Below are 25,264 nucleotides of genomic sequence, written 5' to 3'. Positions count from 1 at the left end.
AAACCCAGATCCCACTTAGTCAGCCCCATATCCTCAGGCCCTTCTGCAGCACCCGCTATTGTGTAAGTGCACTACTGACCTCTAGTGGATAGGAAAGCAAATGTGTGTGAACTTAGTACCCGTGCCTGCTGCTTCTGGGGGGACCATGGTTCTGCTGGTTGGGGATGCATTTAGCTTATGAGATAAAACCGTACATCTCTTGTGTCTCTCGGTTTCTGCAGCTTGGCCCTCTGTGCTTGTGCTCCCCACTCCCCTATCTGCTAGTCACTCCCTTCCAGCAACTGTTGTTGTTGTTGTTTCCCTCGAGCGAAATGAGGACCCCATTGTGCTAGGTGCTCTACACACACTTAGCCAGAGACAGTCACTGCTCAGAAGAGCTTGCAGGGCAAAACAGACAAAGGGTGGGAGGGGAAACTGAGGCACAGACCTGGGAGGTGACTTGCCAAAGGTCACCCAGCAGGTCAGTGGTAGAGCTAAGAAGAAACTCCAGGTCTCTGGAGGCCCAGTCCAGTGCATTACCCACTGGACCATGCTTTCTCCCTGCTGGGCCACTATGCTGTTCTTCTTCCACCTCCTCTTGGGCAGGGAGTAGGCTCAGTCTATATCGCAGTGCAGGCAGGACCTTCTGCTAACCCCATGGGCTGGTATGGTACCTGAGGGGAACTCTTTCGGTGAGGGCAAAAGGTCAAAGGGCATTCTCCTGTGGGCCGTTTAATGGTAGCGATAGCTGCAATGATGGCAGAGGTCTGGTGTCTTCGGAGTGGAAGGTTCTCAGGTTGATCCCTGCTGACGGCTGTGAAGTCCCGTGTGGCCCTGTGCGGTTGCTGAGGATGCTGAGACTGTCCCAGCAGCACTGGGCCTGTGCTACTGGACCTTCCTCCTGCTCAGGAGGATTACAAAGAGAAATAACAGCGGGAGCATTTTCCCTGTGAAGGGCCATTGAGTAATTTGTGGGGTAAAATCAAAGATGTAGAAACTGCTGCGGGCGTGGGGGGGGAGCAGCAGCAGCTGCCTGGGAGCCGTCTCTGCCAGAGCATGGCCCCTCCAGACGGGTGGCGAACCACAGCAAGAGCTTACAACACGTTCGAGCACGTGGGGCCAGAGGAAAAGGGGAACCGGAAAGGCATGGTGGGTTGAGCAATGTGTCAATCACAGAGCCAGGCAGGGAACCGCAAACCCCAGTGCTGTTCCCAGGCAGGCAGCAGTGCTGTCATCTTCCCTCCTTGGGCTGTGGGACCTGTCTCCAGCAGGGCAGAGGAAACGGCTAGCAGAGCAGCAGTTAATCCTGGGGTGTGTGTGTGTGGGAAGAGGTGACCTGCTGGCAAGAAGCACCGAGGAGCTAGACTATCTCCTGGGCTGGAGACTGTTTGCAGTGCAGCTTCCCTGGTTGCTGGGAAGCTGCAAATCCCGGCCAATGTGTTTTTGATGCAGTTGACTGCTTAGTTTGTTGCTTGCCTGGGTGCTGTGGCGTGAGGCCAGCAGGTGCCAGGCAAGCTGCAGCTACATGGCCCTGTCAATGCGTCTTGACCACGTGCTGCAGCACCGTGTGTTGTTCCAGGGCTGCTCCTAGCCTGGCTCTGCCAGTGCACCTCACTCCTGAGCAGTGTTCTCCCCCTTCACTCCCCTCCTGCATCCCCTGCTATTCTGTCACAGCTCTGCCAATGCACCTCACTCCCAACTTGCAGCCCCCCGGCCTGTCCAGGCCTGGGCTTGCTCCCCCACAACCCGCTGTGCCAATGCACCCCACTTTCCTTCAGCTCTTTGACAGCAGCTGTCAGTCCGTGGCAGAACAGACAGTGGTTTGGTGAGGTGTTGGGACGAGGAAACCACCGAACGCCTTTTCCCCAAACTAATTTGGACTCCCTCAGTTGTGTGAGAGGCGAATTCTCACGCTATGCAGAGGGCTTATGAAAGGGCAGGGCTCCCGGGTGACACACCACAGTGCATTACACCCAGCCCTCTCTTTCCGGCTCCTCCGGGAGTTCTTCCAAAATGGTGTGTGTGGGTGTGTGTGTGTGTACATGTATGCACATTGAGAAGCTCTGAAAGGAAACAGCCAGCCTTGGGGCCAACAGTTCTGATGGTACCCAGACACCAAGGTGATGGGCACAGCATAAATCTCTAGAGAGGAGAGACAGACCAGTATAACTCTGCTCCAAGGGAGACAGTAAGAGGAGAGCGCAAGGAGATCCCAGAGCAGCCTTCTCCACCTCTTACAGTCTGAGAGGTGGACCCGGAATATGCCTTTTCCCATAAGAAGGCCAAGCTGACAAGGAGCAGAGTTCTTGGGAGATGCACAAGCAGCGCACGCGTGAGAGAGATTCCCCAGGGTGGACTGTCTCATGGTTCTTTGGCCTGAATCTGCCAGTGGATCCTAGCTAAAGACACGGCCTTCATAATCCCCACCTGTAGCAGTACTGATCGGCACAGCATGGGCCAGGGTACTGCAGGCTTCCCTTCACCTGCAAGGGCCAACTCTAGGGGTACAAAAGTGGGTAATTCAGCCTGTAGCTCATTTTGAACCTTGGCTTCTTCGTGGAGAAAGCCAGCGAGGTGCTGCCCATGAAGGTAACCTTTGAGATCTGGACAGCTGCCCCTCTAGAGACTGGACTGAGTACCACCAAACTGCTTTCCCAGAGCGACTGTGCTCTCAGATGCCTGTCTCTGCTGATGACCTGGTAGTGAAAAGCTCCATCTCCCATTCAAAGGCCCCTGCACCTCCTTCAGACTGACCATTCATTAGGCCCAATCCGTCCGAGATCACAGCAGTGAGGAGCTCTCCATTCATAGCTGGGTCTCAATGGATGTTTGTGCTGCTGGAGACAGGAAGACGCCCTGTGCTGGCTCTGCTCACCCTACGAAAATGGCCTTGTTGAGGCCCATGTCTGTGGGAGGCTGCGCAGCAGCTGCCCCTGTTGTGCCTTGCTCTAGCCGCTGCATTTTCACAGCTCCATGTTCACTGATTTCTCAAATCACTAGCTATGACTTGTCCAGCCATGACGCAGGGTGAGGGTCTTCCGCAGGGCCTTAGAAACACAGGTGAGATGAACACATGTGGAGGAGATGCACTGCCTTGCAGAAGACCTCTGAGATTAGGGGTAACAAGTGCCGCCGGCCCATTGGCTTCTAGGGACTTTGTGTGACCGGGCAGTGGGAATTCTGGCTTCTAGTGTGCGCTCGCACGTCAGCCACCGTGAGACATGTGCCCTGTGGGCTAGTTTATACGTGGTCTCGTTGGAAATCCCACGGGCCTGGGTTCAGTGTGGGAGCAGTGCCCAGGAGGGGATTCCCAGCCTTGCAGGCCTTGGAGGCCAGGGTCACAGGGACAGAGGCCTGAGCTACTTCATCACCACAGCCAGGAGGGGGCAGACACAAGCGGTTCAAGGCTCGAGGTTCCTCCACAAGGAGAACAACCAACCTGGGTCCCCAAATCCCGTCCGACCTGAGTCCCGTGGGGGGACCGGGCTCACCCCCCCCAGGAAGAGAGGAGAGTCTCAGGAAAAGGCGGAGAACGATCTCCAGCCCTAGGAGTGAGCTCTGGTTATCTGCAGCGTATCGTGAGGTACGCACAGGATGGACAGACTCGGGGGTAGTGTTGGCTCTGCAATGAAGGCTACATATGCAGGGCGGGGTTGCGTCTCTGTGCCTGGCTGGTCCCGTGTAATAAAGCGACTCCTTTGAGCGGAGAGGGGCCGCATGGGAAGGTTCAGTGGCCCGTGTTCTCATGGGCGGTGGGTGTAATAGGCCAGAGAAGGCTAAACCTCCCCAAACCCAGGCTGTGGCCCCACCCATGCTCTGCCATGAGGCCTCGCCATCGTTTTGCATCTCCCCCCTGAAGTCAGTGTGAGCTCAGCTCTGGCCGGTGGCCTGGGGCTCAGGCCCACCGGCGGCTCGGGCTGGCTGGTAGTCAGGGGCAACTTGGCCTGGGTAGCTCAGGCGGGCGGGCTGGTGTTTGGTCCGGCTGGCATGGCTGGAGCGGGCTGGCTGGCAGCTCAGGGCAATTTGGCCGGGGCTCCTCCGGCTGCAGTGGGGTGCTCGGGCGGGGCGGAAGGGACAGGGTAGGGCTAGGGCCTCAGGTGGAAGGGGCAGAGCCTCCCCTAAGGGGGGTTCACACGCCACCCATGCATGTTGGGCAGGTCTGACTAGATGGTCTGTGAATCGATGGTCTCTGTTTCAGACGTTCGGTCCCCTTGTGTGTTTGTAGCACGGTGGGGTCCTGCTTCACTCCTAGCTGCTACAGCAATACAAATAAATAAATAATAATCACAGTATGTTTCCCTTGGGCCTGCTCCAAAGTTCGCTGAAACCAATGTGAGTCTTTCCACTGACTTCAGTTTGGCTTTGGCTCTAGCCCCAGTTGCTTATGGGTTGTTTTTATTGAAAAGTCCACTGCAGCTGATCACCGCCACCCAGCAAAGAGACTGAAGGAGAACTGCAGCCAGTTGGTGTTTACCTGCTCAAACGCTGGCTGGCAGGATTCTCATCCGCTTTGCTTTGGAGCAGGAGCCTTAAAAACATCCCACTTTCTAATTTTAGTGCAGCGCTGGGAGGATCTGGGAAGCATTGTTTTAGAGAAAAGAAGTCCCCTCTCCCCCCCAGTGCAGCAGGCCCGATTTATATCTATATAAAGGTAACTAGAAAAGGAAATAACGCACAGATGAGAGCGATTTCAAATGTACATGTTTACACACCATCTTTCTAATCCAGGTGAGGCCCCCATCTCCATGATAGCTAGTTCCACGGCAGGCAAACTAGTTATAACACCTCCCCCCGCAGCTTCAATACAGCATGATTCCGCGTTGGTGGGAACTCTCTGTGTTCTAACCACGTTCCCGAACTGTGCCAAATTCTTGGCTTTAGCGTAGTCTCAGCACTTGGTTAAAGTCCTGTTTGCAGCACAAGAGGGAACCATGTTGCAACTGGGTCAGGGAAAACTGTTGTAACGAGGGCCCCTAAATATGGGCTTGTGAGATTACCATATGCTTCCAGTAGCTTCACCATGGGAATCGCAAGTGCTCCAGAGCACATGCCTTGGCTGCACCATGTGAATTTCACTTTATTTTGGGTACTATCCATAGAATGCTTGACCACGTTAAGACAAATAAGCCCCTCCTCACTGGGCTCAGGATGGGGCTAGCTAGTCCGATTATATGTTAAGCAGGTACAGTGGATGAAATCCTGGGGACATGATGATGTTAATGGCAAAAATCCCATTAGATTCCATGGGGCCAGGATTCCACCATGTGTTTTAAACATGGCTGCTTGTTAGCTAGGTTTTAGTGCGTTTACATTCTGAGCCCCTCGGCGCAAGGGCTGTTCTTAAGTGCTTGGAAAGTGCCTGGCACATAGTGGACGCTACCCTTAATAACTCCTTTCACTGGTCTGGATAGGGGCTGGGGTTGTCTGAAAAGCATGTTATAAATCATCCAGGATCCACAAACTGAATTAAGTAAGGAAATTCAATGACATTTTCTCATCCTCCTTTGGGGAACTTTTACCCATATTCCGTTCTGGATTTTGTGTGGCCAGCCTTTTGTTGAGGTCTTTGACTTCAACAGGGCCAGGATTTCATCCCAAGCTGGTTGTCATGCAGTCTGGAGTGGCTCACAACTGTGAGTGCCAACCTCAGGGCAAACTGTCAAAAGCAGGGCAGACACCCCAAACTGGTGCCATGTTCTATAATTAGATTTCATCAACCCAATAACAAATGTGACCTCCTGGATCCCTGTGACAGTCTTACCATGGAGTGACAGACAGCCCCCTTGGGCACTCCAGGCTATCTTGCCAGCCAGGCAAGTTGCACTTGGAGATAAATGGTCACTTACACCAAAAAACAGCAGAATTTTCAGGTTGCTCCCAGTCCCAAGAAACCAGTCATTTACCCCAGATCAATTTGTACCTTAGATCTCACACCAGAGACAACACTGGTAATCAATCCTATAGCAATTAAGGATTTATTAACGAGGAAAAAGAAATGAGAGCGTTATTTACAGGTTGAAGAAGGCAACAGATATGCACAAAAGAGTTACAGTATATGGTTCCAAAAGCGACAGAGATGTAGTAATCCGTCAGCATTTAATGTCTTTTCAGGGCTAACCCAGGTTGCTCTTAGCTCCAACCCTTGTAAGAGTCCAAACAGCAAAGAGATGAAAAATCTTCATGTCAGCTATCTTTATTTCCCTCTTCCAGCATTCAAACCCATGGGACGAGGCCTTCTGCACGTAGTTCCCCACGTGTGCATGGGGCAACCAGCAAAGCTTTTGCTGTAGGATGGCCCACCTCATTTTGATAATCTTTCTGGATGGGCGGAGGGAGCCACTCTTCCCGTCTGAGTTCACAAGTTCAGAGCAACCATTTTTACAATTATAAAACAAACATATTTTACCTGGTAGCCTGGAATACAGCCATTACAAGTGAGATTAATGCCGGCAGCAATTTACAAGCATTTTATAGAGACTAAACACATCCTTACACGTCTAACATCTATCTTGAACAATATTAACGTAGGTGAACTGGTCTGGTTTCCAGCTATAAATTTGTCAGTGCTCACCTGATGCTTACAGACTTGGCAAGAGCTGGCACCTGGTTTAACGATGTCACACGGGTGATGCTGCAAGAACAGTCGGGCGGGGGGAAGGGGTTTAAGAGGGTCATAGGGGTTGGAGATTTCTGGTTACAAGCTTGTTGAAGGCATTTTAATGTTGTCTCCTTCCTTCTGTTTCAGGATATGACCTACCTCTGTATATCAGTGTCAGATTCGTCCAGTCAAAACCTGTAAGTTCTTTCCAAGTTTTTACACAAATTGTTACATGGGCAGCAAATTGTTAGTTTTCAATGAATGAATGTCCCAGCAATGAAGGGGTGATCATTAGAATTTGAACTATCTTTAGATCATTGCTGAGCTTAAACACAGCCTGCATATTAATAACATTTCTAGATTTGATATATATGTACATATATATTCATACATAGAGGTGTATATGTATGTGTGCAGAGCTAGTCAAAAAATGGCAAACTCATTTCCCTCAAGATTTACAAGTTGATTTTGTGTCAAAGGATTTTAAATGGATCCATTTTTTATTTGCTTATATTTTTCAATTGCCATTTCTCCCCGATTTTTCCCTCCAAACTTTCCTTGGAAACATTCCTGAAATAATTGTCAAAACTTTGCACAAACAAGTGTCCATAGGCATTTAGATAATGTTTTCAACACTAACTCTAAAAGAAACATTGAAAAAAGGCACAACATTTTTCACAAAACCCCTCCCCACAACATCTGACCAAGTTGACAATTTTTTGCCCAAAATATTGTTTCTGAAAAAAGGCCATTTTAAAAAGTGAAAATGCCCCCTTGGACACAAGAGAGACAGGGCGGGTGAAGTAATATATTTTATTGTACACTGGACATACAACCACTGGAAACATGCTGACAGGTCTGTTTGTGTGTGTGTATACACATAGATACATAAAAACATAAGAACGGCCATACTGGGTCAGACCAAAGATCCATCTAGCCCAGTATCCTGTCTTCTGACACTGGCCAATGCCAGCTGCCCCAGTGGGAATGAACAGGACACGTAATCATCAAGTGATCCATGCCCTGTTGCCCTCTCCCAGCTTCTGGCAAACAGAGGCTAGGGACGCCATTGATGGACCTATCCTCCATGAATTTATCTAGTTCTTTTTTGAACCCTGTTATAGTCTTGGCCTTCACAACATCCTATGGCAAGGAGTTCCACAGGTTGACTGTGCGTTGTGTGAAGAAATACTTCCTTTTGTTTGTATTAACCTGCTGCCTTTCATTTGGTGACCCCTAGTTCTTGTGTTATGAGAAGGAGTACATAACACTTCCTTATTTACTTTCTTCACACCAGTCACGATTTTATAGACCTCTCAATCATATGTCCCCTTAGTTGTCTCTTTTCCAAGCTGAAAAGTCCCAGTCTTATTAATCGCATCTCATACAGAAGCTGTTCCATAACCCAAATCATTTTTATTGTCCTTGTCTGAACCTTTTCAAATTCCAATATATCTTTTTTGAGATGGGGCTACCACATCTGCACACAGTATTCAAGATGTGGGCGTACCATGGATTTATATAGAGGCAACATGATATTTTCTGTCTTCTTATCTATCCCTTTCTTCATGATGCCCAATGTTCTGTTCGCTTTTTTGACTGCCGCTGTACATTGAGTGGATGTTTTCAGAGAACTATCCACAATGACTCCAAGATCTCTTTCTCGAGTGTTAACAGCTAATTTAGACCCCATCATTTTATATGTATAGTCGGGATTATGTTTTCCAATGTGCATTACTTTGCATTTATCAGCATTGATTTCATCTGCCATTTTGTTGCCCAGTCACCTAGTTTTGAGAGATCCTTTTGCAGCTCTCCATGGTCTGCCTGGGACGTAACTATCTTGAGTAATTTTGTATCATCTGCAGATTTTACCACCTCACTGTTTACCCCCTTTTCCAGATCATTTATGAATATGTTGAACAGCACTGATCCCAGTACAGATCCCTGGGGGACACCACTATTTACCTCTCTCCATTCTGAAAACTGACTATTCCTACCCTTTGTTTAGGAATAAATGGCTAAAATGGGAGGCAGTGTACTGGAGTGAGTAGACCACTGGACTGGCTTCTATGCCTGGCTCTGCCATGTGACTTTGGATAAGACATTTCCCCTCTCCGTGCCTCAGTTTCCCCATCTGTAAAATGTGGACGATGATACTGACCTCCTTTGCAAAGCGCTTTGAGATCTCCTGAAGAAACGGGCTAGCTAGGAGCGAGGCATTATCATCTCTGTGTGTATGAATAGCTGCATGTGCATTTGGGGCCCTTTCAGGAATCCTGTCACCCCAGCCCACGGAGCTGTACTCTGCAATACTAATTTTTGCTGAGGTGTTACTGCTTTTGCATCCATGCATGATTGCCCTCAGTCAGCCTGGCATGCTCTGAGGGTTCATGCAGCTGCTTCCACCCTGCAAAACCCTCTTCCCAGGTAAGATATGGCTGGGGGCAGAGCTGATTACAGCTCCTCCTTTGTGCTGCAATGCTTGGAAGGAATGCACTGGTGAGGGAGCGTGGGGGGTGCTACTCTCCAGCCACTCTGGAGTCTGACTTCTAGGAACTGCTGCAGCGTTATAACCCCAGGGAGATGGCGCGGAGTAGTGACTTTCTGCATCAGACCTGGTCATGAGTCTCTGTTCAGTTCTCTCTGGTGCCTGAGTGGGAGGAGCTGTGCAGGTCCGTCTTTGGGATGCGAGTTCTCTGCTTACCTCCTCTCCTCACCCACAAATCCTTTCTGTCTTGTTTTGCTCCTTCTCACCCCACTTTCCCCTGCACCCCCAACCCCCATGCCCGGGATGGAGTGTGTGTGTGTTTGTGTGTTGTGGGGGTGCAGTGGATTTTCTCCCTGCCAGGTCCCCGTGGGATCTGAAGAATGCGGCTGGTGGACAGGTCTTTTCCCACTGCTGAGCTTCACTCTGCTCAAGGCCACACAGCATCAGCAGAGTGCCTGTCAGTGCCCTCCAGATCCCAGTGGATCCATGTTAAATTCAGGACTATTCACAGTGGTGATCCCTCACTGGTGGATTTAATGGGCCACAAAACCCAACTCCAGACAGAGAGTTGTGTGTTTGGAGTTGGAGGTTTTGACTTCTCTTCCCAAGGCCTCCTGCACATGCTGGCCAACCCTTGGTGCGGTACCATTATCACTGAAATGTTCATGGTATCGGTCCCCACTGAGCGTAATCCAGTGGCAGAATCTCAAAGTGGCCTCTCCACAACACTTAAATTGCAACCCTTCTGTTCTGGGGCACATACTTGTGGGTGCTCCAAAGCTCATCTTTCCATGCACAAATAGTATTGGGGTGCCCCATGAATGACGCCAGTCCGACACCATCTCGCCACTCCATTTCCATAGAAATGCCACTTGTACATGCAAACCTGCGGTTCTGAGTGCCCAGAACTGTGGGTGTGCAGGTTCAGAGGCTGCTTTGGAAACTTTGTCCCTGGGTATTTGGAGAGCTGCTAGCGTTCCACTGGAGAGTGCATCTTTCGGAGAAAGAGACATGTCCCGGCCTTCTAATTCTGCTTGCTCATGTTCCCACTGAGCAGAAAGAGAAGCTTTACAAGAAAACCTTTCCTCAGCAAGATCAGGATTTTTTTTTTCCTTTATGACATGTCTACACAAAACTGGCCACAGGAAGGAAGAGTTGTTCAAGGAACTATTTTTTGCACATTGCTTTATACCAGAGATTTCACAATGCGGCTGAACTTACAAAGGATTTCTAAGAAGGGAGGTTTGTGACTGGAGACCTTGGAGACTCATAATGACCTGCATGTAAAGAGGGAATCTGTACCGATTACTCTAGGAGATGGCTGGAAATTGAGTATGTTCCTTGGGGCTGATGCCTGTAAACATGAGAGAGAGGATTCTGGTGGCTGACATGGTCTGGGAAGTCAGCTGGGGTAAAGAGTCAGCAAAAGTGGGTTCCCATGGTGAGGAAGTCAGCACTACATTAAAAACCTGAACCAAACTATTACACAAAAAGTCTTGTCCAGCAGTGCATTTCCGGGGCTGGTGTATTGTGGGACATGAAGCCAAAGGCTTCAAGCTCCCCAAGGAGAGCAACAAATCCATCATAACCGAGGCCCTGTGTTTTTGGTTTTTATTTTGTTTAAAATATGTATCCGTGTTTATTACAGAAATTAAAAACTGGGTGAAAATTGGTGAAAAAAATTAACTTCACAATTTTCTGGGTAAAAATCCACGTTAATATTAGGGGATGGGAGGTCAGAAAAAATGCAACAAATAGAGAAAAGTAAGAGTATTGAAAGTGAAAGCTGTTTAATGCTGTGATTTATTTTATGAACTGTACATTAATAGTACGTACATATATGCACACAGTGCCTTATTCCTACAATGGAAAGGAAAGTATTACAAAGACATTCCTATGGATATATGAGCTGAGAGTTGTTGACTCATGGAAGATGTTACCCAATCAGATAGCTGTATTTGGGCTAGTTTTGTGACCTAGCCATAGGGCTTTGTGTTGGTATAAGACAACTCAGGCTTCCTTCACATCCTTTTCTTTTCACTTCCTTAGCCAGTAAAGTGTGGGAGAACGGTGGCAGCAGTAGTCAGTCCCCTGGAGATATGCAGAAGGGGTGGAGGCATCCTGTGACTCAGTCCCCCTCGTGGCTGATTAAAGTGTCAGCTCCGAATGGAAACTTTCTGAGTCGTTGTTTGGAAGGATGGTGGTGAATGGCTGTGACAGGTGGGACGGCTAGAAGGTGTGAGTTCAATGTGGAGAAAATAGGGGGCTGTCATAGAATATCAGGGTTGGAAGGGACTTCAGGAGGTCATCTAGTCCAACCCCCTGCTCAAAGCAGGACCAATCCCCAATTTTTGCCCCAGTTCCGTAAATGGCCCCCTCAAGGATTGAACTCATAACCCTGGGTTTAGCAGGCCAATGCTCAAACCACTGAGCTATCCCTCCCCCCCGAGGGCTGTGTATCCCAGGGCTGTGTCAGGAATGCAAAGGGGCTTGGGATGGAAGTGAAAGAGAAGATCTGAGAGATGACGATAATTTACAAAGCCATCCATTCATTTCTATATGAGAGACAGCACGGGGTGGGGAACTACGAAGCAAGACAAGAGGAGCTAGAGGGGAATTGATTGAGGACTTCAGAACGTTGAAGGACAGAGTCCCTTTCCCACAACATGAAAGCAACGGGTCCCTGCATGGGATTGTTCTTCTTCGAGTGACATATCCAATATGGGGGCTGTCCACCACCACCACTATCACCCATCTTTCGCAGTCACAACAGTGTTATAAAACTTCCCCTCTCCTTTGGGTACCAGTCGATCTGGTGCTGTTTCCAACGTAGCTGGCTTTCTTTCCTCCTCTTACTGGTTTGCCTGCCATCTTGCCTGATAGTATGAATGCTCCAGTCAGGTCACTCTGAGATCAGCGTGTCTACAGAAAGATGTGATTGATTTCCTAGGGTCTCAAGTAATTGGGCTTTTTAACAATTCATACTTCTCATCACCTCATTGTTCCTAGTTTTGGTGATCCAGCTAATTTTCGTGTTCTTCTGTAATGCCCAAACTCAGACCCTCTGAGCCATCTCTGTATCCTCCTTAAGTGTTCAGCTCCCACATCCCTGGTGGAGGGGGTGACCACATGCAGCCTGTCAGCAGTTTAGTGCGGCTGAGTCGTGTCAACTTTCAAAAACCCAGCTGCTGAATGGAGAATGGGAGACTTAGCTGTACGGCGTGACAAGGAATAACGGTTAGCTCTGGCCAACAAGGGGTTAAATTCCAAGGAAGGCGCTGCCACTGGGTTCATAGGAGTCTGTTAAACACCAAGTTACTGCCAACAGCTGTTTTTTCCCACCCAGTATACCTCTTTAGGTGCCATAAAATACAAAGTCTTATCAATTAATAAGCTGATAAACCTCACCCTGCAGATTGTTAGCTAATTGCCTATGGGCCAACTGAATTATAGGGAGTTGGGTTTTTTTCCCTCCTTCTCCTGAAGCATCAAGAATTGGCCACTCCTGGCAGGAGGATACCGCAGCAGATGGACCAGTGGTTTGATATGATGTGGCTACTCCTATGTTCCCAAAAGCAGAGAGACTTTACTTGCCATGAGTCAAGGAGGCGACTGGAAATCTGCATGGGGATAAGCTTTTGTTCCAAGCCCAGGGGAACGTGGGACTTTTCCAGCTCACTTTTAGCCAGCCTGCATCTGCTTCTCAGTCCAGAGAAAGAAGGAAAATGTGCTGAAGAGCTAACTGCCTTTGCTGTAAGAGAGTCTGGAAGAGCCTGTTATAAACCCAATGGAATTAGGGCCTTGAGTGCATCCAACCCATCCTCCTCTCTCTACACTAGCTTCCCTTCCCATAGAATTTCAAATCTACTGCAACGTCTCAGTCCTTATCTTCAAAGCCCTCCATGGCCTGAGCTCAGGGTGTCTAAAAGACCATCTAACTCTCCAGCACAAAGCATGGTTAACAACTGTGCTTTAACACAATGGAGCTCTCAGCAACAAGGGTAGAGGACATCTTTGTGGGAGACAGAACTTTCTCTGGGGGTGGTCCGAGACTGGAATGAACTCCCCCAGGAGCAAAGATCCATCCCAAAACTCACCACTTGCCACTTCAAATGCAAGGTGCATTCCTTTGACCAGCCTTCTCTAACAAATGCATAGCCACAGGTATACTTATATTAAAAAAAAAAAAAGACCCCTACCAAAACAAGACAAGTAACATGTGACAGATGTGTAGACACATTGCTTAATGCACTACGGGAAGATGCTCAGGTATTATGGTGATGAGCATGATATAAAAACCTTTATAGGATAGTAGTGTCTCTCTGAGCTTTGGGCAACTAAAACATTTGCTGCCATTGGCACTGTCTTTGGATGGTTTCTAGAAGGTGTGTGAACAGTGTTCTTCCAGGAGGTGGGCAGCATCCCTTCTTAGCAGAGAAGCTAGAGATGGAAAAGATTTGCCAGATCCCTGGAGCCGGGATTAGAACCTGGACTCCCACTCCTGTGGTCACACATGAATAACAAGCCCTCCAGTACCAGTGTAGAATGTTCTACAGAGAAATGCCACCGGCCTGGTTGCTGGGGAATGGCTCCGCTGTGGCTTTGTACAATCAATCGAATCTTGTCTTAACTTCTGAGAAATCAGGAAGGCTGTGGGAGAACATCCCCACCCTTATCATGAGAAGGCTGAGGAAGTCAGGGTGATGTCTGAGAAAGCATGTGGGGTCGGGGGGGGGGGGGGGGGGGGGGGAGGAAGGAAGGAAGGAGAGGAGCTTCTGATGGCTTAACCTTATTCCTGCAATAACAATAGCCCTTATCTCGGCTCCAAGGGTCCTGTTCCAGGGAGAGATGCTGGACTCATTTAATAAATCACCAATTCACTTGGATGGTGACAAAGGAAGCATTCTGCTGCCACACACGCAAAGGGTTAATGTCTCCTTGGATGGGACTGGTGTTATGCCAGGATGGCTGGTTGCCAGACCTCGGCTTGCTTTGTTTTTCTTAGATCTTTTGTTAATGGTTCACATATGTCCAGGAGCTCTGCAGATCCAAGAAAGGCTGAGATAGCAGGGCAGAGAGAACAGATCAGATTCTTTTCTCTGGCAAATATGGGCATAAGCCAGGAGTAACTCCATTGACATCTGTAGAGTTACTCCAGGTATAGCTGAAGCCAGAATCTGGCCCAGTATATTTATGCAGAGGGCAGGAATCATCCAGGATTTCTCCTACATCTTCCCCTGGCCATTGTCCTGGCTCATCCTTATGGCTCCCAAGTAAGCCTGGACCAAACACCTTTCCAGAGTCCATCCAAGTCTCCCAGAGGTGGCTCCCTGCCTTCAGAGTTGCATCCATCGACACCAGGTCTGCATTTATCCCAAAGAATTGGGCAGGGAGAGCACGAGATAGAGAAAGGAACAGCTAATCTGGAACGTGAATGGAGAACGCACTGGTGGGGGGCAGATGGAAACAATGATATGGGGCAGCCACACACCTGCTATCCTGGGCATGGGCTTTCCCTGCAGTCTCTCCCCTCGGTTACCTCTCCCTTTTGGATTGAAAATGGCCCCTTTGTTTTTTTAATGGCGAAAGAGGTCTTCAGAATTCAGCCATCAGTTCCTTGGCTTAGCGGCAGCATCTGGGCCAGCGAATAACAAGGAAACATTTACTGTAAACACTGATTTAGAAGAAGAAGAAACACAGAGGTTTGTACCCTACCATTATTTTTGAAATGTTCTTTGTCTTTGATGGGATTTAGCAGAATGACGTTTATATTGGCACCTAGATACTATGATGCCGGGCATGGGCGGATGTTTGTGATCTGAATCAGTGTAACACCCTGCCTGTAAATCTGGTAACATATCACTGACTTGCATGGAGTTCTTGTTATCATTTGTATGAGGGTAATACCTATAGACGCCAACTGAGATCTGGGCCCCACTGTGCTCTGTAAGGAACGGTCCCTGCCCAAGAGGGCTGACAACCGATTTAGACGAGAAGTAGGAGAAAGGAATCATGATTATCCCCATTGTACTGAAAATCAGAGAAATAATAGAAATGTCAGGCAGGAAGGGACCCTGAGAAGTCATCCAGTCCAGTCCCCTGTGCTGAGGCAGGACCCAGTAAACCTAGACCCTCCCTGACAGGGGTTGTCCAACTCGTTCTTAAAAACCTCCAATGACGGGGATTCCACAACCTCCCTCGGAAGCCTCTTCCAGAGCTGGTCTGATAGTTAGAAAGTTGTCCTAATATCTAACCTAAATCGTTTGTTGTAGGTTAATCCCATTACTTCTTGTCCTACCTTCAGTGGACAGGGAGAGCAATTGATCCCCATCCTCTTTATAACAGCCTTAACAGATCTGAAGACTCTCAGGTCCCCCGTCGGTCTTCTTTTCTCAAGGCTAAACGTGCCCAGCTTTTAAAATTTCTCCTCATAATAACAATACCTAGCTCTTATCTAGCACCTGTCATCAGCACATCTCAAAGCGCTTCAAAGAAGAGATCTGTATCATTATCTCCATTTTACAGATGGGGAAACTGAGGTACAGAGAGGTGAAGTGACTTGACCAAGGTCTCTCAGGAAGTCTGTGGCAGAGCTGGGGACTGAGCCCCAATTGCCCGAGTTCCAAGCCAGTGCCTCTTCCCCAAGACCATCCTCCCTTAGAGGAGGAGTATGGGCCAGTGTACTGAGTAGGGGACTAGCGGCCAGGGCGTCCTGGGTTCTAGCCCTGAGGTGCAGGAGAGCTAACCAATGAAACTCTCTGAGTCTCAGCTGCCTAATGCCACAAAGGGGTTAATTTGACACTTCTCTCTCACAGGGTTCTGGGGAGTGTCCGGTTAATGGCTGTGCATCGCTTTGGGTACATAACCGGCTATCCAGGTGCAGTCTTTTTATTATTGCTGGCAGCAGTGCTCACCTGGTGCCTATGCTAACTCGCCAGGTGAAGCAGCGCCATGCTTAAAAACAATCTGTAAAACCAGAGTCTTCCTGCAGCAGCATGAGACTTGGCAGCTCTCTTTATTACACCTCCCCATAGAAAGGAGCTCAGCGTCTTGTCCAGAGAGCCGGAGGGCGCAGGTTCTCTGGAAACGGACTGGACTGAGCCAGAACCACATGCGCCATAGAATGGGTGACCTCTGCCTAATCTCGCTGTTTGCTTTCTCTCCTAGGATCCAGCATTTTAAGGAGAGCATCGGGTTCATTCATGAATGCCGGCTCCATGGGGGAGGCTGCCTCATTCATTGGTCAGTGTTGATGTCAATTGCCCCCTTTGCTTATATTCACTGTGTTTTTCATTGTTATCAAAAGCTCTGTTAATACTACGGTAGCACCCAAAGGTCCCAGTGAGACCAGGGCCACATTGTGAAGGCGCTGCACAGACACACAGCCTGAGACAGGCCCTGCCCCGACTGGGACCAGAGTCCCATTGTGCCGAGTGCTGCATGGGCACAGACGAGAGACAGGCCCTGCCTTGAAGAGCTTGCGGTTTAAATAGACAAGACAGATTAGTGGTGGGAGGGGAAATAGATGCCTAGAGATTGGAAGCCTCGTGCCCAAGGTCCCTCAGCAGATCAGCGGTAGAGCTGGGAACAGAATCTATATCTTTTGAGTCCCAGTGCAGTTTCCTATCCACTGGATTAATGATAGCTCTTGATAGGAAAAGCATTCTCGAAAGAGGCCCCCTCTGAAACAGGGGACTGCCTTTCCACACACACTTTGTGTCTTTCACAGGGTGTTGGTGCAGGGCTGACTGATGCACTCCATGCAGGATGTACTTCTAGCCAGGCAGCTGAATTGGGGTTGCTCCTCCTGGGCTCTCCTACCTCCTGAGTGCACTTTGTCACTGTGTGCTCTTCTTGTTTTCAATCCTTCTACTACGATAGCCTGGCTGGTGTTTCCCGCAGCACCACCATCCTGGTGGCTTACCTTATGACTGTGACCGACCTCAGCTGGGAGGAGTGTCTGGCTGCCACCAAGGTTGTCCGTTCCTATGTCAGTCCTAACTTTGGCTTCCAGCAGCAGCTGCAGGAGTACGAGATGACTCTGCTCAAGGAGGTACATCCTTTCCTCTCCTTGCTCGTGGGCTGGCATTTACGCATGGGACAAAACAACTGTAGGCCATGACTCTCAGATGTTCCCATTTTACTGTTGTGATTGTTGGTGCATGATGTGACTGCATATGCATGGGGTGTGCTGAGAGTAAGTTGCAATGTCATCATGTCTCGGCCTCCAAAATAAATCAAGAACCAAATTTGCAGAGGGTCTCTTGTCTGTGTTAGCAAAATTCGCAGGCACATCTGTTTTGTACGCATAAAATAGGTAACTGATCATGCAAATACCAAATGCTTACAGAAGTTGGGGGTTGGGTCTGGTACTTGTTACTTGGGGATTTTGTTTGTTTTATGCATGCATGCAAAAAAAAGTACCTACAGTAACTCCTCACTTAACATTGTAGTTATGTTCCTGAAAAATGCGACTTTAAGCGAAGCAATGTTAAGCAAATCCATTAATGTTAAGCAAATCCAAGAATTATAAGTTTTAAACAAACAATTTAATACTGTACACAGCGATGATGATGGTGAAGCCTGGTTGAGGGGGTGGAGTCAGAGGGTGGGATATCTCCCAGGGAATGCCTTGCTGCTAAATGATGAGCTAGCCATTGGCTGAGCCCTCAAGGGTTAACTCACTGTTGTTAATGTAGCCACACACTCTGCAAGGCAGCCCGCATGGAGGGAGGGGAGACAGCACGGCAGACAGAGACAGACGCACACATCCTGTGTGTCAGAGAGAGAGATGCGCATTTCCCCTTTAAGTACACTGACACCACTCTTAAGTACACTACCTTGTTAAGTTAATCAGCAAGCTGAGACCGCAGCAGCTGCTGCCAGGAAGACCCTCTCTCCTGAGCCCTGTCGTGTGTCCCCCTTGCTCTATGGAGATGGGGTAAGCGGGGTGCAGGAGCAGGGGAGAAGGGGGACACCCTGACATTAGCCCCGCTCTCCTCCCCCCACCCCAGAAAGCAGGAGGCTCTGGAGAGCAGCTCCAAGGCAGAGGGCAGGAGCAGCACATGGCAGTGGGGGGAGGGACAGGTGAACGGCGGGAAATTGATCGCCTGCTGGACCGGCTCTAGGCACCAGCACAGCGAGCACCTGCGTGGGGCGGCACATTTCCAGGGGCTGCGTTCCGGCCATCTATTTTTTCCCCCTGGCCCCACTCAGTCAACCAATGGGACCCTGCGTGGGGCAGGGCGGCGGGCTCAGCGTGGGGGTCCCGGCCCGGGGGCAGTCCCTGCCCTGACCCCCCGCCGCCGGGGGAGTGGGGTGATGCGGCTCCTCCCCCCTCGCCCGCCCGCCCGCCCCTGCCACACGTGTCACAAGCAGCGGAGGAGTCGGAGAGGAGCCCGGGATCGGAGCAGGACCCGCGGCCAGTAAGGGACCCGCCGCCCCGGGCGGCTTGGCGCTGGGCAGGCAAACCTGACCCCCTCCCCCGCCGCTCTGTCAGTTACTGTCCCCTCTGCAGGGGTGGGGCTGGGTTTGAGATCGGGCTAGGGGCCCACGGGCGGGATGTACAGCCCCGAGCACCTCACTCCAAGCACTGCTATAGCATTAGGCATTCTTTTAACATCACCAGTATTAGTGGCTTCTGGTGAGCGCAGTTTCTCAAAACTGAAATTACTAAAAAATTATTTGAGGTCCACCATGTCTCAAAGTGGTTTGTCAGGACTTGCATTCATTTCAGTGGAAAGTAACATTGCAAAAAATTTAGATTTCACTGAATTACTAAAAGACTACGCAAGTATAAAAACCAGAAACACTCAGTTCATATAAATTCTTTTAATTTATGAGAAACTGGGCGCACGGGCAGACACTAACGTTTTTCATTACGGTGTGTAGTTGAACCCAAATTGTTTGTAATTGTGATTTTGTTAAAATGAAATGAATACACTAGTAGGAAATTGTTTTATTTCACTAACTACAAATTCTCTGTTTTCATTTTTTTTTTAATTTTAAACAGTCAAAACCAAACAAAACCATTGCAAAGTGCAAACATGCGTAAAAGCGAAAAGAAAAAGGGGGAAGGGAACCATTTTTTTGCTTGGGGCGGCAAAAAACCTAGAGCCAGCCGTGATAGCCTGCTGGGCTGCTGCTGCACAGGGAATTTAGGGGAGCGGGGAGCTGATCAGGGGGCTGCCGGTCCACGCTGGTTCCAACCCCCCACCAGCTCACTCCAATGGGCTGCTCTTCCTGCAAGCAGTGGACAAAGCAGGCGGCTGCCAAACGGCGTTAGAAGGGAGCATTGCGCAACTTTAAACGAGCATGTTCCCTAATTGATCAGCGACGTAACAACGAAACGACATTAACCGGGACTTTAAGTGAGGAGTTCCTGTACAAATTTTGTGGGTGCATTTTATGGGTGTAAATTTGGTACTGTAATTGTCTGATGAGCTCTGTTTGTGAGACCGGCTGGTGAAAAAGAAGACACTGCTGGGTATTCCAGGATGGATGATGAGTGCTGGCTGGGGCCCCAGCAGCAGCAGCCCAGAACTAGCATAGTGGAGAGGGGTCAGGTAATTGCAAGTCAGGGGAGAGATGCTTGGATAGTGTGTGCGTCTAAGCAGGGCTTCATTTGACAGCAAGTCTCCCATGTTCAGCAGCACCTAAAGGACATCAGCAAATGTTAATTAAGAAACCCAACCTCCAGGGAACAAAGCAGAGGATCAGGCATAAGGAAAACACGATCACTGGCTGAGCCCGGCCAGGTCCGATCAAAGAGAAGGGTTCTTTTTGGCTAGCATTAGATTATCCTAGAAGTCAGAACAGGAGATGTCATGAGTAAAGATGATGATGTCTGTATAGTTCTTCTGCTTCTGATCCATTTTGCGCTCTTGAGCTGGAATGCAGCTCTTTAGAGACAGAGGCTGAGGATCTGCAGCCAACTCAGTGTGAAGAGGTTTGAGGTTGGCTAACTCTGGCAGTAGCATCTTACCCCCAGGCTGGGATCAGGTAACCAATGTTACTCCTCCTTGGACATCTGCTAGTGCCTGCAGGCCAGCAGTGCATGGTGCACCTCTTGAAGTGTTTAATAAATGTCACTTCCACGCATGCTCCCCTCCGTGTCCCCGGAGCCATTCTGTCTGCCTCTCCCTCATGCAGGCAAAATGCCTCCTGCCAGCATCACCAAGATATTTCACGTGATGGTCCTTAGTTTTGTGACAGGTTGTAGCTAGGGCGTACTCTGTTCCATTCTAAGCCCCAGGGTCTCTGGAGGGGATTTTTTTCTCTTATCCAAAGAAGCCAGCATGTGACACAGCTCAGAATGTCAACAGCTTCCCACTGAGTCCCGGGCTATGTGGATCGGTGCCCTGTTACTTCCTTTCTGGGCCTGTTGTTTTGATGGGTGAACTTAGGTCAGGCCCTTCTGAGCAAACTCCGGTGGGGGTGGACTCTTGTGTCACATGATAAGCAGCAGTCTGACAGTCACCAGCCTGTAGGAACTTCTCCAGAAAAATGTCAAACAAATTACAAAAGATGCCACACCCTGGAGATTCCCTGGGGCTTCCCCACAGTGAACAGAGCTTGCCCGGACATCAGGAATTCAGCAAGGCTGGATGAAGTCCTAGCAGAGAGGGCCGTCAGGACGCTGCTGTGAGGCAGGCTCCCCTGAACTAAATCCCCAGTGTTCAAAATTCAGGGGTCAGCCCCACCCCAAAAATCATGAGATTAAAAAAAAAATCATTTTGCATTCCTGTTCTTTGCCTTTGGCTTTTTGAGTCCTTTGGTCACACTCGGATGCCATAGATGCTGGAAGTAATGGTGTGGGGGTGCTGCTGTAGCCCCTGGCTTGACAGGGTTACAGTTTGGTTCAATGGCTCTCAGCACCCCCACATTACAAATTGTTCCAGCACCCCAGCTCGGGTCACATTTTTCAAGCTTTTCTCTGCAAACGTGAAAGCTAGAAGTATTTAAAAGAAGAATGCTGAGAGTCTCAGTTAATCACATGACTCCAGAAGTTGGACCTTTAAGAAGACCCCAAAACAATGTCAAGGTTGGAGCCTGTGCTGCTGCATCTTTGCTATTATTGTTACCTGTGCTAGCTAGATAAGAGCTGACATGGGTATGCTTACCCATGCTGCAATCACACCTTGATTTTGTGTGAGGACACCCCTTGTCCAGTGTCCTGCCCACTGCACCACACTACCTCTCATCCTAGGGCCCCCCTTATCTTTTAGACACATGCTGTCTTGTTCTCTGACTGCATTAACAGATGAGTGGCCTGTTCCCAAGCAGGTGCTGATGTTGATCTATGCACCAGCATGCACAGGAAATATTTGTAAATCCATTGATTTCCCTTCCCCACCACAAAGCTTCATGATACAATGGAGCTCCCACTGGCCCAGGGAGCCCCAGACCCAAGAATGCCCACTTGCAGATGCTCTAGGATGTGCCATCCTTCACACGTTCAATGGGATGGACCCAGCTGCATCAGGTGATGGAGATAAATGTGGTCCTGAAGCAAGGGCCAGCTGTGAGATGTGAGGGGCAGACTGGCTCATGCTGGAGAAATTGCATTTGAACCACACCTGTATCTGACTTGATAAACAAACACTTGGCAGCAGCTACAACTGTCAGTCATGCTGCCTCTTGCTTTCCCCTGTTGGGAAGTTAGAGACAGCTCTGGGGCTGGGTACCCTAGAGCTAGGAAGTGGAAACTTGGGCCTGTCAGGCTGCTGCATGGTGGTGGTGCCCTCCTTCCCCACCCCAGGTTATTTACCCAGGAGCAGTGATTGGAAATGTACCTCTGGGAGGTGAGCCGCACTGTACAGTGAGAGACTAGGAATGTGCTGCTGTTACATGCACAATGGTCGCTGCCAGAAACAGCTGGGTACGCCCACCAGTGACCTGCTCTGCAAACTAAGGCCCTGGCCTGCACAGTGCTGAGTACCTCCATCTCCGGTCCTAGCCAATGGGAGCTATGAGTACTCAGCATCTCACAGGATTAGGCCATCAAAGGGTTAACATTGGCACTGTTTCAGAGCTAAGCTTAAAGCAGAGATGGCCTCTGGCAAGTGAATTTCTTTCTGGGAGCTTCCTCTTGGCAGGAAGCAGCCGCGCTGTCTGTTAAGGCAGGTCTCTTGCAATGCATTGTCCTAGTGCTCTCTCCAATCCTCCGGTGACCCACTGATCTGCCCTGCTGTTAGTGAACCGTGCAGATTGCCATGTCAGATAAGCCATGTGTAGTGTGAACTCATGGTGACCTGACCTGAACTGGATGTATAACTAGACTCTTTCCAAGATCTAGTTTCACCAGGACCCATGGAAACTTCTCACAGAAAAGCTTGTTCAAGGACATCAGGCCTGATTCTTCTCTCACCATGGGATAAATCAGGAGTAGCTGAATGGCAGTGCAAAGAGGAGGATGTGGTCCATATTATTTCAGGGCAGTGTTCTCTTTGCACTGAATAAGCATGCAGGATATCCTGCTTGGCCACATTTTTGGGAGGCCAGCTCCCATCAGTTGTTTTCTAGCAAGGAAATTAAGCCTTGCCTTCTGGCCTACGGCCAATATAGCGATGTCTCCACCCTTAACAAAATGTTGAATGTCTTCCTGATTCAAGGCAACGAGTGCACATTGAGTGGGTTCCGCAGCCTGCAGGCCTGGGAAGTAATTAGACCTGGAATTGCAGAAGTCCCCACTGGAAAGCCCCCGGATTTAAGTGGAAGCCACCACCCACTCAAAAGCTTGTGTTATCAGGGATGGCTCAGCTTGGTGACGACCATCGCTGCTCCAGAGAGCAGAAAGGTCACCTAGCAAGGGATTCCCCCTGTCACAGCCAGACGAATGCTGCAGAGGAGTCGCTCTCAAATTTTTCCTTATTGTGCCCTTATTTTCCTTATTGAGACCAAGACCAATCATGGCTATGCCTCTTCCCAGGTGCTCCCAGTCCCGATTCCACATTTTTCGCTGCAGCAACTAGAATGTTTGGCTATACAAAAATGTAGGACGATTATTTGTATCGTGGTAGCGTCTAGAGGCCAGGGCACTGTGCAAAGAAACAGTCCCTGCCCCGCACAGGTTACAGCCTGAGGAGTTTAGGAGAGTATATGGGGAACACAGGAATAGCCATACTGGGTCAGACCAATTCTCCATCTAGTCCATTATCCTGTCTCTGACCGTGGCCAGCACCAGCTGTTTCAGAGGAAGATGCAAGAAACCCCCTAAGTGGACAGTTGACCATAAAGTTTGCTGACCTTGCAGAACCCTAAACTGGCCTCCTCCTTCTACCTGTGCCCTCAGGGATGGACTCACAGTGCATAGGGCTCTTTCTGACGGCTTCATGTTGCAGCACAATGGGAGGGATGGGGTGTGTGTGTCACAAAGATTCATATTAGCAATATTTTGTCTTCAGACAACCCCACAGTCTCAGCCCAAACCTAGCTGACCATAGACATTAGCAGGAACTGGAGACACTGATGAGAAATCAGACAGAACAAATATGGTACAAAACCAAATAGTACGACAGGCAAGAACCGACTTGTGTTGGTGACCTACTGCAGTGATTCTGGTTGTTCCCGGAGTCACCATCAAATAACAATGTGAGGTGTTTGTTTATGGTAATTTGACTGCACTAGGAACCAGGGTAACTTCTTGGCAACAAGAAGTAAATAATCCCATTGCACTGTCATGACATAAAGTGAAAACAGGAATGCGAGTGACTGTGGTTACATTTTCCAATGGTGTCACCATTATGTTTACCAAGCCAGACGTCGCACTTTGCACAGGAATTTGACAGCATTTATCTTGCCACTCTTTGCCTGTATAGCACTAGGGGTGGGAAACAGCTTTTGAGACATGCAATAAACAGGTCTGCTCTTAATGGAACCACTGTTGGATTAAGAACCTTCTCCTCTGTAGCTCCCACAACTTGTATCAGTCTCCTTGTATCCTTCCCCCCCTTGTTTACTCATAATCTTCTTTCACCTCTCATCTGACAACATCTCTCGTCTTCTTTATGTTTCCCGCTGTGTTTGGCCTTGGGAATGAAGGCTTTAATTTATTCCCCATGCTAAACTTTTGCACCATTGCTTTCTGCAATTTATATCACAGCCTAGTATCAGAGGGGTAGCCGTGTTAGTCTGTATCCACAAAAACAACGAGGAGTCCGGTGGCACCTTAAAGACTAACAGATTTCTTTGGGCATAAGCTTTTGTGGGTTTTAGCTTATGCTCAGATAAATCTGATAGTCTTTAAGGTGCCATCGGACTCCTCGTTGTTTTTGTTTTTATATCACAGCCTGTCCATTGTCCATTAGTGCTTAAAGTGCTTAGGGATACAGTTTCTATGAAGGATGCTATAGAAGAAAAGAAAAAGGGGTGTGGCTTCCCTCATTAAGTTAACTACAAGTTTAGTATCTAATCATTGTGGGCCTGATTTCCACAATTGTGCATGTCCAAAAGTGCATGCGCAATTGCACACCTAACTAGCAAGTGCAATCGCCATTGCTGTGTGCACAAACTGGATAACTGCAGGTGCAAATTAGTGCAGTTAGTAGTTTGCACACGTACATGCAGCAACAAATTAGGTGCACAGTGGTAGGTGCAAAATTCTGCAAATCGGGTCCTTTAAATGCTGTATGATGATGGACATCCAGCAGCACAGTCTGGAACCCTCCTATAAGCTTTTTTCACAGAATTTCATGGAAAGCAAAGATTCACCATAATTTCAGTTACAGTGTGTACTGGGACAAGTTAGGATTTCATTCTACATCCCAATAATTCTGATTGCCTCTTGTATCTGGATCTTTATCTGCAGGTTCTGGTGTAGGGCGAATGATAAGCAGAGGCATTTTTCACCTTATCAGTGGCCTTCACAACTCATTTTGGTTTTGTTTTGGCAGTACCGAGCCTGGGTTCAACAAGAGTATGGCAAAAACCCATTTAATGACCAAGAAGAGCTACAGCGCTTAATCACAGAGCAGGAAAAGAAACAAAGAGAACAGCAGCTTGGAAGCAGGGAGAATCACTGGATCAACTCCCCAACATCCAATTACCCGCTTCCCTTCAATGCCTATGGTACCAGCAGCAACAGATGGATGAACAGATAAGAAAGGACAGCTAATTCCACAGAGCTGCTATCACTGTTGGATGAAAGTCTCTGCATGCATCTTTCAATGAGAATTGCTTTGATGTTTATGGCTAGG

At 48.9% G+C, this 25,264-nt stretch overlaps 1 protein-coding gene across 1 annotated transcript in view; it reads left to right on the top strand.

Annotated features, from left to right (window-relative positions):
* The window catches only part of IRF8 (interferon regulatory factor 8), a 73,396-nt gene that overhangs the window by 18,981 nt on the left and 29,151 nt on the right, over positions 1-25,264 (top strand). The window contains exons 5-8 of the mRNA XM_073308428.1: positions 6,725-6,774; positions 16,236-16,310; positions 16,950-17,121; positions 24,962-25,152. Coding sequence (XP_073164529.1) covers positions 6,725-6,774; positions 16,236-16,310; positions 16,950-17,121; positions 24,962-25,152 — 488 coding nt within the window. The remainder of the gene's footprint in view (positions 1-6,724; positions 6,775-16,235; positions 16,311-16,949; positions 17,122-24,961; positions 25,153-25,264) is intronic.

Source organism: Lepidochelys kempii, chromosome 12, assembly GCF_965140265.1.
Source record: "Lepidochelys kempii isolate rLepKem1 chromosome 12, rLepKem1.hap2, whole genome shotgun sequence".
NCBI classification, from domain to species: domain Eukaryota; kingdom Metazoa; phylum Chordata; order Testudines; family Cheloniidae; genus Lepidochelys; species Lepidochelys kempii.
The sequence above is the reverse complement of the archived record's forward strand: the minus strand, read 5'-3'. Positions and strand labels throughout refer to the sequence as shown.